The 13,968-nt window shown below is 36.5% G+C and overlaps 1 protein-coding gene across 2 annotated transcripts in view; it reads left to right on the forward strand.

Moving 5' to 3' along the window:
• The window catches only part of RFTN2 (raftlin family member 2), a 29,731-nt gene that overhangs the window by 3,648 nt on the left and 12,115 nt on the right, over positions 1-13,968 (forward strand). For both annotated transcript variants that reach the window (XM_031057084.1, XM_005415953.2), the window contains exons 3-8: positions 1,977-2,160; positions 4,068-4,179; positions 6,099-6,411; positions 9,331-9,531; positions 11,832-11,953; positions 13,058-13,161. In XM_031057084.1, the coding sequence (XP_030912944.1) occupies positions 1,977-2,160; positions 4,068-4,179; positions 6,099-6,411; positions 9,331-9,531; positions 11,832-11,953; positions 13,058-13,161 (1,036 nt within the window). The remainder of the gene's footprint in view (positions 1-1,976; positions 2,161-4,067; positions 4,180-6,098; positions 6,412-9,330; positions 9,532-11,831; positions 11,954-13,057; positions 13,162-13,968) is intronic.

The raw sequence follows: 13,968 nt of genomic DNA on the forward strand, positions 1-13,968 counted from the left end.
CTGCTTTTTTGGTCTGTGGGCTATGGAGCAGTTATTTCTCAATACATGGGCTCTCGAATTTACAGAGTAGAATCATGGGATGGGAGTGTTGCTAATGACAAAATATCATCTGTTTACAAAAGGGAAGCTGTGATACACTGTCTGCTTAAAGAACAAGTGCAACAGCCCTGTCCTTATGACTGAGAATGACTGACAGTTTAGTTAATAGCTTGAATTTGCTGGTTATCAGCAATAAACCATCAGTATGTATGTTGGTCATAATTTTTGGTAGTGTGTGTTTCCCTGGTATAAATTATTCTGTTTCTTCTTGATGGCTTTTCTGTTAAGGCTCTTACAGTGACAAGCATAGTAGGCCACCATTTCTTTTCCCATTAGTAGAAATTGGTATTAAAAAGCATTTGAGTGTTTTAAAATACTAGTTTCTGATAGATTGTGAGGGTTTTGTGTTTTTTTTTTAAAGCCCTCAGTAAGTATATGCATGTCAATATTATCCACATTTTATAGTGGGAAAGCAGTCCAGAGGCTTTACAGAACACTACTTGTAAATTAGCAGAGTTCTAATTCAGTTTATTAGAATAAAACATTTGTGCAAACTAAGGAGTCCTATCTCTGGTTTATGATAGTTTAAAACAGTAGGATAGGCAAACTTAGTGACTTCTGTGTCTTAGGTCCTAAATTCCTTGCTATTGCCAACTTGCACTATAATGCAGATAGACAAGAGAAGGTAGGGACAAGAAATTAACTCAGCAAAGTGATGAGAGATTTATGTAATTGCATTTATTTTTTATTTTATACATTTTTTTTAATTACAGCATCAAAGAAGAGTTAGTGTATTTAATTCTTTTCAGTTGTATGGTTAGAAAGGGAATGTTCAGGGCAGCACGTTACGGTTGCTTCTATATTAGAGAAAGTGTTGCTTAGTTTTGATTGAGGCATCCTTTGATGGAGATGGGCACTGGTCTTAATGCATAGAAAGTCCTGCAAAGTGGGATCCATCAGGATCCAGGCAAATAGGCTGCTTGGAGCAGGGGTCACCAGTAGACCAGCAGATTTCCAGCCAGGCTGTTTTGTTATCAGAGTTCCTAAGTGCAAAAGATGAAAGCTTTGGCAAATCTGTGCTGGTGTAATGACTCTTCTGCTGCTATTTGTGTGTGAGTATTGATTTCCTGCTTTCTGAGGGCATCTAGAGTTCCAGCTGTACTTGATAGAAACAGGAATTACTGACCCATCAGACTGACTGTAGCAGAATATATATCTGTTACCAGTGTGGAGTCTTCTTTTTTTCTCTGCAAAATCTGTGGACCATTCAAAAAAGGTTCTCCAAGAAGTTTTCCCTTTATCTCTATAGTTTTCCCTAACAATAATGTATTATCCAGGCGCTGCCTATTGATGCAAAATGCCTGTACACACTGAGAGGGGCCGTCCTTAGAAATCAGTGCCAGCACAAGCTTACTTAGGTGATGTGTCAGTCTGTTGAAAAAAGGAACTGGGACTGTGAAAATGTCAACTGATACTCCTCAGATCACTTCTAAGGGAAAAAAAATTATTGGAAACAAGTGAATTGTCATAGGCTTAAATCTGTTATGTGGGAATTTACCTGAAAACTGGAGTTGAATGATACTGCATTAGTATGTTTAAGGCTTTGGCTAGACAAAATAGTTGCTTTAAGTTCAACCCTATTATGTGTTTAGATGTTAACACAGCTTTTAAATCAGCTTGGCAGACCTTGATCAAACAGAAAATGTTGCCAACTATGTTAAAAATAGATCGTATTAAGTTGTAAAAATAGGTACTTGAAGTAGTTGAATAGTGTTGAATCATCCGTGAATCTGCTTTTTCTTGTATAAATAGAACTGTAGGTTTTAATAAAGGCCTGGGGATAGGTTTTGTGGGGTTTACATAAAAGGAACTCACCCAAAGTGTTTATAGACATACACAGTATCATGTGCTTCTCTTCTGCTTTCAATGCTTTTTAGCTTCTTCAAATCCAGAAGTGATCAGGATCAGTTCTGTGTTGGATATAGCAGCTCGGGTGGAAGAGTATTACAGCAAAGGCTATGTTGTGGGAGCTGTGCATCCCATTCTGCTGCCGGTGGGACGGAGGAGGAGCTTCCCTGCAAGTCACATGTATCGAGTGGTGCTCTCCCGGTTAAAGCTGAGGTAACAGGGAAATAGCTTGGATACTGATCCTTTACTGAAGCCATTTCCATGTGGGCTGCTCAACATCTATTGCTTATCAATTTGATATGAGCACCTCAGATTAGCCAGTTAGTAATGTCTTTAGCTTACTGTGTGCTTAGCATTAATTCATGTTTCCTTTGCCTTAGTAAATATGCTAACAAAAATCCAAAGTGTAATATCATCTGTCTTAGAACTTGCAGCAAATAGAAGATTAACTAATACTAGGAGGGTAATAAGCTGCTTTAAACTATCTCATGCTTGCTTTTTCTTGGTTTGCAAAACTTTTATCTTTCCTAGGGAAAAATGACATAGTTTGTGAATTAATTTGTCAGGGACAGTTTGGGTTTTTCCTTATTAAGAAGAAAATCTTCATTCTGGAGCAGAGGTCATACAAAAGCTTAGTTTTGACACTGAGGGAGAGGCAGGAGCTTGTTTATGTTCCAGATCCATGGTCTTGTTTATTACTCTGTTTTTACTGCATTAAAATCACCATGTGATCCTAAAAACACATACAAAACAATGTTACCATTCATTAGTTCCTTTGAATGCAAAAAAAATAACCTCTTGTTCGTATTTTGAATAACTAGAAAGTGGATTTCTTACACATTAAAAGCTGTGAAGCTTCCCCTTCTCTCCTGAGTCCTTATGTGATGCACAAAGGTTCTTGTCTTTATTTGAGGACTGGGAGGGTGTGAATTGGAAGCTGCCTTGCTGCCACAGCAGTTATGCTTTCTCAAAGTGTTCATTTGAGAGAAATTCTCAAACCCTTTGATTAAACAAGCATTGTTGGGAGTATTTGCTATTCATGCAACTTAATCTTTATAAATTCATCTGCAAATAGGGTGAATGCTGTTCCTGTGGGCAAAAAGTTGAGTAAGAAAGCAAAATGCTTGGCCTGGAGCTGAGGCTTCCAAGAGCTGACACTACCAGCACATGGCTCCCACACTTTGCCTTATCCCTGTAGATGTGGCATCCTTTGGAAGTTGTTGTTTGAACCTTTAGGCCCTGAATGGGTGAAGGATGAGACTGTAGCATACCTGTGAAACTGGTGTAGTTTCCAGTTTCCTTCCCAGGTGCCATATGTACCAAGGCTGGTTTTGCTTCTCCAACTGCTGTTTGGAAAGTGAACTTTTATGTTTGAATGTGTCTAATTGATGTTCTTTTCTAAATGTTCTTCTCTAAATTAAATGATTATACAAAGAAAGCATCAAATAAAATTGCATCATGTTATTGGCATGCACTAAGTATTGTCTGACTAATAACTGGCTTTAGATGAAACATGAGTACTATTATGTAACTTAAAATGGAAGTTGGGGTTTGTCAACTTCAATATGAGAGATTCAAACATTATTTAACCCTCAGTAAGTATTTTTGCATTGTGTTCCTAGAATTTGCCTATACTGTTTCATTTAACAGCTGCAGCTCTCCTTTAGTTACAAAAACTAAGCAGCAGGATGTTAACAGTGTAAAAGGACCATTTCTATTCATGATGTGTTTTCTACAAAACTGAACCTGTTTTATGCTTACTAAATTTATAGTTTTAATTTGTGTGTTTTGCATTGTCAGAGATTTTTGCATTTATTTATTACAAAGGCAGAGCTATTTGTCAGTAAAGCTTCATTTCCAAAATATCTCTCTGCATGGTCTTCAGATTAAATTCCTGTTAAATATTAATATTCTTATCCTGGCATTGAAACACATAGTACCTGTCACTTTGTGTAAGAAACAGAACAAAACACCAAAACCCACTGACTTTTAAATAGTATGAGGAAGCATTATCAGGATTTCATTCATAACTATTCCAAAAGGAAAGAATTCTATATGCAAGCATTTGCTCAAGTTAGCAGCAAACTCCTGACAAAGACTGCTTTCTTTCTGTGTTCTAGCCAGAAGCACGCAGCACCCAGAGGACAAAGGCACCCCAGGCTGGTGATTGAGGAATGTCCTTTAACATATGAAACACTGACAAATGAAGTAGTGAAAGAACTGCTAGAAAAGGTAAGGGAGGTTTTTTCCAACTTCTCTTCAGATTTTTGTTTCTATCATAAGTGTAAGTTACATTTAGTGGTTGTGGTTTTAGTTTTGTGTTTATTTTATAGAAGCTACAAAACTTCTCTCAAAGCGAGAAAAGAGTTACTTTTTGTCATGTAGGACTAAATATCTCTGTAAAGCTTTGGAAGTTTTCACTGAAAGCAAAATCAGGCTCAAGCTCAGTCTGTCTTTATAAAACACTTGTATGATATGTGAATTTTATGTTTTTCTGAGTTAAGTACCGAAGAAGAAATGTTCTTTTCTTTCTTTAACAAAAAATACAACATGTATAGGAACTATAATAAATATTTACTTGGCACAGCTTTTGAAAACATTGTATAATTACAGAAAACTTCTACTGGAATGCAAGTTATAGTTCAGTTCTTTTTGTGTTTAACTTCTTCTGCAAAATTGAAGACTTGCTGAAACAGGAAGCTATTGTTATTACAAGAGTTAGTGGTATCTTTTACATTAGTTGCCAAGGAGGGTAGTAGAAGAAAAAGCATATTGGAGATCTTTAATGATCTTTGAAATTTCAAGAGTTGTTTGTATTTTATAATTGTTTTGGCTTGTTTTGACTTTTTCAGGTGCTTTAAATGCAAAATGTGATTACATTATGCATTTATAATGTGTATATACTTATTCCAGGTTGGTGGTGTAGTGTAGCAGGCAAAGATTAGAAATGAGCAGTGATGGAGTCTTGGAAGCATATCTGTTACAGAAGTAGTATGTGAGAATAATTTGATTTTTAAATGCCCTCAGTTTTAGAAAGACGGAGCCATTAATTCAGTCAAATCTTAGTACTTTTTTATTTAAGATGTGAAACAATAAAACTTTGTGGTGTTTCAGCAAAAAGATTGTCATATTGTCTGTTTTTCTCTGTGGCTTGTTAAATTCAAAAGTATTTTGGCTGTCCTTGAAGCAGCAGCTCTGTATATATAACCACAGTGATTGGCATACTGTATCATTGCTGTACGTAAATAATGGTGGTAGATAGACTGAAGTGTCACTATCATGGCACTGAAAAGGGATTGCAGTACCATCAGTTGTTTGATTTTTACTCACCCTGGGGATTAATAGTTTATGTGAGTAAACTGAATAAAGATCTTTCCCCCTCTGCCCTCACTTAATCCAATACTTCCCATGTGATATCTTCTTTCTGAGCTGAAGCTCCTGCATTTTCCTTTGAGGACTTGACTTCACAGGGGAGCTTGTAGTACAAGGTGTCAGTGGGGTCACCTTCCTAAATGGCAGTGCTCCTTAACCCAGGGAAAAAACCACCTCCAAGAACAGACACATCCCACAGGTGGCACAGATGTCACAGTTGTGCATTGAGACTTCAGTGCCAAGAAGACACCACTGGCTGAAATAAGAGGATCTTCATTTGCTTCTAGCCCCCTCCTTTCTCTGCTCCTCCAGTATCCTCAGTAATAACAAAGCTGAGCAGCCTCCAAGGGAGCCAGGGGGTAATGACTCATGGCTCACGAGAGAGATACTGACCTCCAATACAACAGAAGCATTTTGAGTATGACTGGCATCACATATTTAGAGAAATACTATTTATTGCTCTGCTATACTGCTTATCAGTACAACACAGTAAATAAAATACTTTGGGTTTGTTCTAAATGAGGGATTTTGTATACTCTGAAGTCAGTACCAGTGTTGGCCACCTTTCTTGGCCTGACTCCAAAGGCATGCTGGAAAACTTCCATTTACTTTGAAGCAGGGGCAGCATCAAAGACAAGTCACCCTTCTGTAATACAGTGTTAGGCCTTTATGTCCTCAGCAGTTTAGTAAAGTGGTTCATGTATGTACAAGTTTTAAAGAAGAAAAAGGTCTATGCAGTTCTGAAAGGACTTTGCAGTTAAATTTATGTTGTATTGCAGGTTAATGAAGCTGCTAAAAGAGGAAAGAAGTTTGTGGGATTTGTAACACAACATTTTCCTCATCCTAAAGCCTGTAATGGAACAAGTGCAGATGGAGGTGCAGAGCTGGAATCAACGCTGGGCAGAAGAAATAGGGAACACAGAAGAGAAAACTTTGAGGAAAACTATAAAAACTGGAATGAAGGGACATTGAGTGGTCACTCATCTGAGAGTGGGATAGAGGAGGAAATGCATGGAGAAAGCAGACTGTTAGAGGATTCAGATTTCCAGTTTGGAAAAGAAGTCAGCCCTTCTAAACCACGGAAAGGAGATGGTAATAAATGCTGCTTGTTTGTTGCAGAAATGAGGTATTTAATTGAGTTGTTGAGGCATTGGAAAAAATAGCATTTTCTGTTGTATCAAATACTGGTTTTGGAAGATGCCTCTACACATGCAGATGTAAATGCATACATATTTCTGAAAGAGCTGCCAGTAAAAGAAGCAGAAGGAATACTCACCTTCTGTTTAATGTATGTGAGCTGTAGTAATGATTAAAATGATGATCAGTTTTCATATAGACTATTGTAGATGTACTGTCAGAAATCTAGTTTGCAATTTAAAGAAAAAAAGACCACAAACAAACCCCCTGAAATTGCCCACAGTGTAATTGTGCCTTGAAATGTGGTGCAAACAAAGTTTTTTTGTTCAATATGTGTATAACAAACATGTGGCAGTAAAAATCCTTCCTTCCTTTTAGAAGGATGCAGTTGTTATAAAATATTTTCTGCAATGCGCACATAGATTTACTCAATATGAAATTATAAACACGTAATGATTTCAAAGTATACGTTGTGATTCCAGTTATGCCTGTTTCAAAGATGACAACAAAGAGAGCCCCTTCCAGCTAGAGCCATAATTTTACATGCTTCCAGGCAACTCACATAATGTACACCAAATAAATCCGTTCATAATGGATTCTTTCTGGTTAACGTGCCTTCAAGAAGTGTCCTGAAAGAGATCGCTGAAATTAATGCATTGACCATGAAATCGAAGACAATAATTGTTACAAAATGAATTTCTTAGAGAAAAGTAAGCATTAGAAGTATAGGAAGGAAAAGCATAATTGAAAAAATGCTGATGCTGTGATAGACAACTTTGTTGTAGAAGGATGAGGTGCTTGGTGTAGTCTGTGCAAAAAATGGTCTGAAACATTGACTTCTGGTGCTGAAACTCTAAGGCCTCCTGGCTGCTAAGAGGAAAAGGTAAAAAGAAAGAAATAATCTGAGTAAGACTAATGCAAGTCAGAATTGTGTGGAAAGGAGGCAGCATGAAACTTTGATGTCAGGCTGCATTCCCTGATGAGCCAGACATGTTTTAATTGCTCTCAAAAGCAACCTTTTCACTTTACTGTTAAAGCAGCCTCTCCAGTTTGTAGACTGTGAGAATAATGACTCTAAGCACAGAGATAATCAATGTCCCTCTTATTTTTAACACTTGAGTAAAAGCAGTTTTTCTACAAGTGAGCCTTTATAGCATAATCTGGTAAAGCTTAACTCTTTTCTTACAGCTTGAAATAGTTTCATATATATTAGCAGTCCTGTAAGGAAGAAGTGGAAAACTAGGTTCTGTTCAGGAGCACTGTTTGTGCAGGCTGGTGTGACCAGGTAGATCAGCAGCCAGTGCATCCCCTACATGCAGTGTTCTCAGAAAACTTCAAAAAGCTTTGGCAAGGATATGCCAGGCTTCTCTACACTAGTCAAATAGAAAATCAGTGGAGTTCATAAGGTGAAACTTCTGGAAACTTAACCACCTTTCTTGGTCTATGTTTTATGTAATCATCATTTTGAAAAATACTGCTATGAATTTTCCAAAGCAGTCTTACATGTGTGTAGGTGTATACTGCTATGCCAGTGTGCCACTTCCATTTACCTCTGCTCAAAAGAGGCAAAAAACTATGTCCAAGTTATAGATTTGGGTTTTTTAAGTATGAATTTTTACTGCTATGTTGCTCTTTGAATTATTTTATTGATTTTTTTCTGTAATACATTGCTTGCAGAGGTAAATTTCTGGTAGAAGTGAGGAATTGAATAGTTGTATTGGGAAACAATTTCCTTTTTCTGTAGAATAAGAGATCTCACTTCAATATATGGTAAAACAAATTAAGGTTTGTCAGGATAACAAACACATCACTTGTGATGTAAGCACCTGTGAAAGTGATAAAACTATATAAAGAGTTGTCTCTTACTAAAAGTTCAACATTTTGTTCTGTATTTCCCTTATTCTAGGCATGTGGTGTCACCTGTAGTGGGTGTAATAACACTTCTCAAAGCAGAGAGGGATTGTTCCAGATATTAGTTCAGATTACTTAGAGTGCAAATCCTATTTTTGAAATTTCTCTGTTTATGGGGCCTAGAGAGACTGACTTCTTAACTGAGGTCATCTTAGCAAATCCCTTTGTTTTGATAGTGCAAAACTTCGATATTTAGAGGTTGGTTTGCATTGATTTAGGCTGCCCAGCAGTATTAGGCAATCTGAGAATATTTCTGGGCAGCTGCTTTCTGTTACTTGTCTACACCAGTGGCACGCAAGTGTATTTGTAGAACACGCTCACAGCGTTAGGGTTTCATAACTTGCACCAGTGATTTCCTAATATGCTATGGGTATGTCAGTTTTTAATGAGTGCTTGCTTGTGACTGGTTTTGTTACAGCACTGTGTTAATACCTAGACAGAAAACTAACTTGAGGATATGTTGGTTTTGTATCCTTAACTTCCACTGATCATCAGTTACTGTGGGAAAATCCCAGTAAGCAATTAATTACGCTGCTACTTCAGGGAATAATGGGTTAAAGTCAGTGCAAGGCATTCCTTACTTTTGCAAGTTTTAGAAAATTGGCTTTTGTTTTTATAGTTGTAAATATTTGTAGCCAGAAGTTCCACCAGTGGCAGAAATGAAGGCTGTTTGCACTGGTTTTTCTTAGTCCTTGTATGTTTTCTTTATGCAAACCGCAACTACCTGAAGAATTCAGTCACAGCCCAGCTGTAATAAGTTCCCATTTTCCTCATATCCCAAAGTGTACCTCCCTTTACACCTTGTCCTGAGTGTGTTTAGGTCTTAAGCAGAGTAACATTAAGAACATTAAGTAATTATTAAAAGTGTTGCTTAGAAATAGAAAATGTTGTTAAAATAGGAGATTAGTAATGTTACAAATTTTGGAGCACTGTCTTTGAGGTTCTTTCTTTCTTTCTCCTTAGACAAGCTCTATACAGTCTTCAATGTTTTTGATGATGATTCTACCTGCTGGACCTACCATGAAGGTGTTTTGTCTATGAAAGTAACAAGAAAGGGGCCAGTTGTTAGTACACTGGAAGCAGACTGGCTAGAATTAACTGCCTTTTATTATAAACAAGGATTGGCCTTAGTTGATTCTTTTGTACACTGGGAAACTTCTAAAGGTGAGTACTGTCCCAAGATATCATGGAGCTTTTGCTTGTTTACATAGAACTATGTAATTTGAAAAAATTATTATTGTATTTTGCTTCTTGATGGGAGGTTATATGAGTATGTCAAGATGGATCTGTAACTGCCCAGAAAATAAATTACTCCCTTTTAGGTATCAGATTCCACAAATTTATAATAGACTAAGTAATTGAAATTCTTGCTTTGTTTTATCAAATTAACAATTTCCAAAGCAGCAAACTAGAGTAGCTTTATAACTAAATAAACCTTTTGTGCTAGTTCTTCTGGTTTGGTTTGTGCTTTTTCAAGGAAAATACAATGGGATGAAAAGTGTTTAGAACTCTTGAACTCTGCTGCTGGTAAAATATGTAAATTGAGAGGTTCATTTCCATTTGGATTGGATTTGTCTGAAAGCCAGAAGTTAAAAGTGTGCAAAAAACAGTAGTAACTACTGTTGTGCAATTACTTGAAAAAAAAAGTGAAGAAAATTGTAGTTCCCTAGTGTTAGGAGTACAGACCAAAACAAACCAAGATGATTAATAAATTCCAAAGCAATTAACTATTTTAACAAATGTTGTTTGATAGCAAACCTACACTGTATACTTCACTAAGGTGATGCTTTGGTTGCATTTGTACCTGTCTTGCTTGTACTAAGTTGTGATTTGTTGATGTTCCTTTAGAATTAATTATTGCAGCATAAGCAAGCGAAATACACGGTTGCAGTAGAGAAATGTCTTGTCATATGTTAGTTGGAAAGGTTCCTGGGACCTTAAACAGTTTTTTTGCAGTGCTCAGGATAATTAACAAGTGCAATAGATAATTAATAATGTATTAAAGTAGCTTTCAAAAGTAATTTTGTCTTAATTATACAAGGAGGGTAAAATTACTTTCAGTTTGAGCAGCTGCTATATTTACTATGCCTTATGCTTTTTTCTGATAATTTTGATTTAAAACAATATGAACTCTTGGATTATTGAAGACCTTAAATGAAAAAAAACCCTGCAAAACATAAGATCTTTGCAATTTAAATTGATTCTTCAAAAACAAAAGCCTGACACTAACACTAAAACTAACCTGACAGCTATTCAGTTTTCATTGCTCTCCACGGTTTTGAGTGTGAATCACTGTGTTTCTGTAGGTCTGCAGTAAATTTAGTGACTCAGAGGCACATAAGCTCATCAATGTAGATTTACTTCTGATGGAATTTGGCAGCTAGTCCCTCTCAAACTGCATATTTTGTGCACATGAACAGTCTAATACCACAGTTTGTAGCAGTCATCTTTTTTACTCTGAAACTGTTACTCCTTTTTATTGATATCAGTAGAACAACCAAATTTCCTTCGGTGGAGGAGAGGTGAGAATTCAGACTTGTAGTTTTCATTATAAAGTTTTTTTAGAGCTGGAAAAGAACTCTCTGGAGATCTGTTACAGTTCACTGAAGGGTGGTTTTGCAGCTGTTGAAATTAATCTTTGCAGCTGTTGTCCAACAACAGTTTTACAGTCTTCCATTCCCCACAGAGAGAGCTGTCTGCTCTTCTTTGCTTGAATAACTCCCCATCTTTAGTACCCAGGTAATAACATATCTCATCCAGTATTGGAGGGGATTTAATGCTGATATTCTGAGGATTACATGATTTTGCTGTACCAATTTAATTGGTTAGTCAGCTGTCAAGGTAAATCTCCACAAAAGGCTTCCCAAAGGCTGTTAGGAGGAGGAAAACCAGAAACTGAATCTGTATTTGATGCACAGCTTTAGTTTGGGCCAAACGGATGCTACCGTCCTTTGACATGTGAGTCAGGGACTTGTGCTCTGAAACTTCCTTCCCATCAGGAATCCTCCTACAATTACTTGTTCAGGCTCTTCCTGTGGCCATTTATGTGGCCACAGTGTGTTTAAGTGGCTGTAGTTGAGCTTTACACTTCATGGTTCACTCATTTTTGTGCTCTCTCCCACCACACCAAAAGCCACATGTCTTATCAGGAGGATAATATTGAAGTTGAGAAAAAAAAGGTTGTGCCCATCCTCTGTAATGGATATGTTGAATACAAGAAACTGGAATTTATACTGGAGTATGGAAGGGGTTAATGCTTTTGAGACAGTTGTTCATAGTCCAACTTGTGTAGAAAAAAGGGATTTTAATAGTAAGTTGGCTTGCACACTCCATAAATAGCCACAAATTTGAGTTTGCTGAGTCATTTAATTTTATTTTAGAGAACTGTTCATTGAGAAAAACATCTTGTGTACATTTTGTTAATCTATCGACCTAAAACTTAATGCATATGTTTATGTTCACAGGGGATTATTTGCCCAAATCTTTAGAAGGATTATTTATCTATGAAGAAGAAGGTGCTGGGGTTCCAGGTTCTACCAGGAAAGGAAATGATGCAATAGTTGTTGAACAATGGACAGTCATTGAGGTAAATAGGTGATGATTTAGCAGTGCTATTTCCTACTGGTGTTTTTCTTTGTTTTTTCCCTTTAGGATGTTGGTATCAGTGTTCCATAAACATTCAGGATGATTTCCTTACATCACCTGCATAGGATTTACTAAAGTCCCAAATGCTAAAAATGAAATCAGATTTGTGGGCATTGCTAAATGTACATAAAAGAAATATGCCAGAGGAGTTCTGGCCTGACATTTATAAATGTTCATACCAACATATACAACTACCAAAGAAAACATCTTGGGGGGGGGGGTTTGTGTGTGTTTCAGACCAATTTAGGTATAATTTCAGCAAGTGCAGGTCACTTTTTTTTTTTTAAAGTGGGAGAAGATAACCAGATCTAGAAAAACAACAAGAGAAAGTTGATAGTAAATTAATTCAGTATGATGTTCAGATATGTATTTTTACTGCTAAATATGGAAGACTTGGGTTTCCTAATAAATTTACATCTACTGCTGTGGTAGGTTACAGCAATAAAATTACATAAATTAGTCTTTAGACATATTCTTATCATTTAGGATTATTGGTATGAATGAGATCTGAAAGCAGTTGTTGGATTATGTTGTTGGATTTTCTTACTTGTGAAATATCCAATGATAATTTTTTTCGCATTTGTAAATGTGTTTAACATCAAACTAAAGACTCGTATATTTAAAAAAAAAAGACCACCATGAAAAAAACCACCAAAACCTTAAGTATGTAGCTAAGTGAAATGCTTATTTTTCATATGTGGGGTAAATAAAGATGTCAATTGAGACACCTAATTATGGTGCTTAAAAAGTTTTAGGCACTAATTTAGCAAAGTGACAAGTTTAATGGATGAGATGCTTTGAATTATGTCTTGATGAGTCAGGGCTCATACCTAATGTTAATAAATTCTGTTTTCCATGAATTTTGTAGTCTTGAACTTTTCAAGTTGTTTTCAGTTTGAAACAATTAATCTTCACCAAACACAGTTTGATGTCATCTCAAAGGATTATCTCATTAAAAGTGAGAGGGGAGGTGTTGTAATTGTGTAGAAATGCCAATAAAGCCTGTACAGAGTCTCTTTACTACTTTTTATAATTATTAATGTAGGGGTGTGAAATTAAAACAGATTATGGACCTTTACTGCACACGCTGGCTGAGTTTGGATGGCTCCTGACCTGTGTCCTGCCTACACCAATTGTACGACATGACAGGTACCCAAACTCTTGATTACAGCATTCTTGGTGTGTGTGTCTGGGAATTATCAAATAATTACTTCCATACTTAAATGTAAAAGGAAGAAAAATGCTCTTGATGTTAAATGTATGTAAAGCTTGAGATGTAAGTAGCGTTTTCATGGAGTGCTTTGCCACATCTTCTTAGGACTACTGATTTCAGTGAGTCTAATTCTAAATTTAAAATATATTGTGTTAATCTAAACATGAAAGATTTTATTTAGGAAACTTTTTATCACATACCCAGTCCACAGCAATGGGGTTACTCATGCTTCAACTAGAAACAAGTGTTGAAATGTTTCACTAGTTTAGGACCTTGGTGAATGACTGATTTAGACCATGGAAAAAGTCACGTTGTCACAAGACAGTCATGGAGTGTTTGTCGCAAATTAGGGCAGAGAATGTGCTAATCCAGCAAGTTCTTGGGCTGTTTCTCTTCTCTAATATAGACACTATGGTTCAACTCAAATACAATACCAGACTACTGGATTTCAGGTCTCTAGCTGTAATGCTTATTTAGAGCATTGATGGAACTCTTTTCTACATAAGAGCTAAATTGCAGACCTGGATTCCCCATAAGGTTCCAGGCTTGCTTTTTTCTTTTTTTTATTCTTAAATATCCCCCCCCCTCCAAAAGATACAACACTAGACAAAGCATTCTTAATGCCTCTCTTCTCTCATCATTTTTTTTTTTTTAAGTTCTCCACCCATTAGATTAAGATTGCCAAACTTCAAAAGCAAACAAATGTATTGAGGGAGGGCTTAGGGCTCATTTAGAACTGTGGA

This window comes from Geospiza fortis, unplaced genomic scaffold (genome assembly GCF_000277835.1).
Source record: "Geospiza fortis unplaced genomic scaffold, GeoFor_1.0 scaffold112, whole genome shotgun sequence".
Lineage (NCBI taxonomy): Eukaryota > Metazoa > Chordata > Aves > Passeriformes > Thraupidae > Geospiza > Geospiza fortis.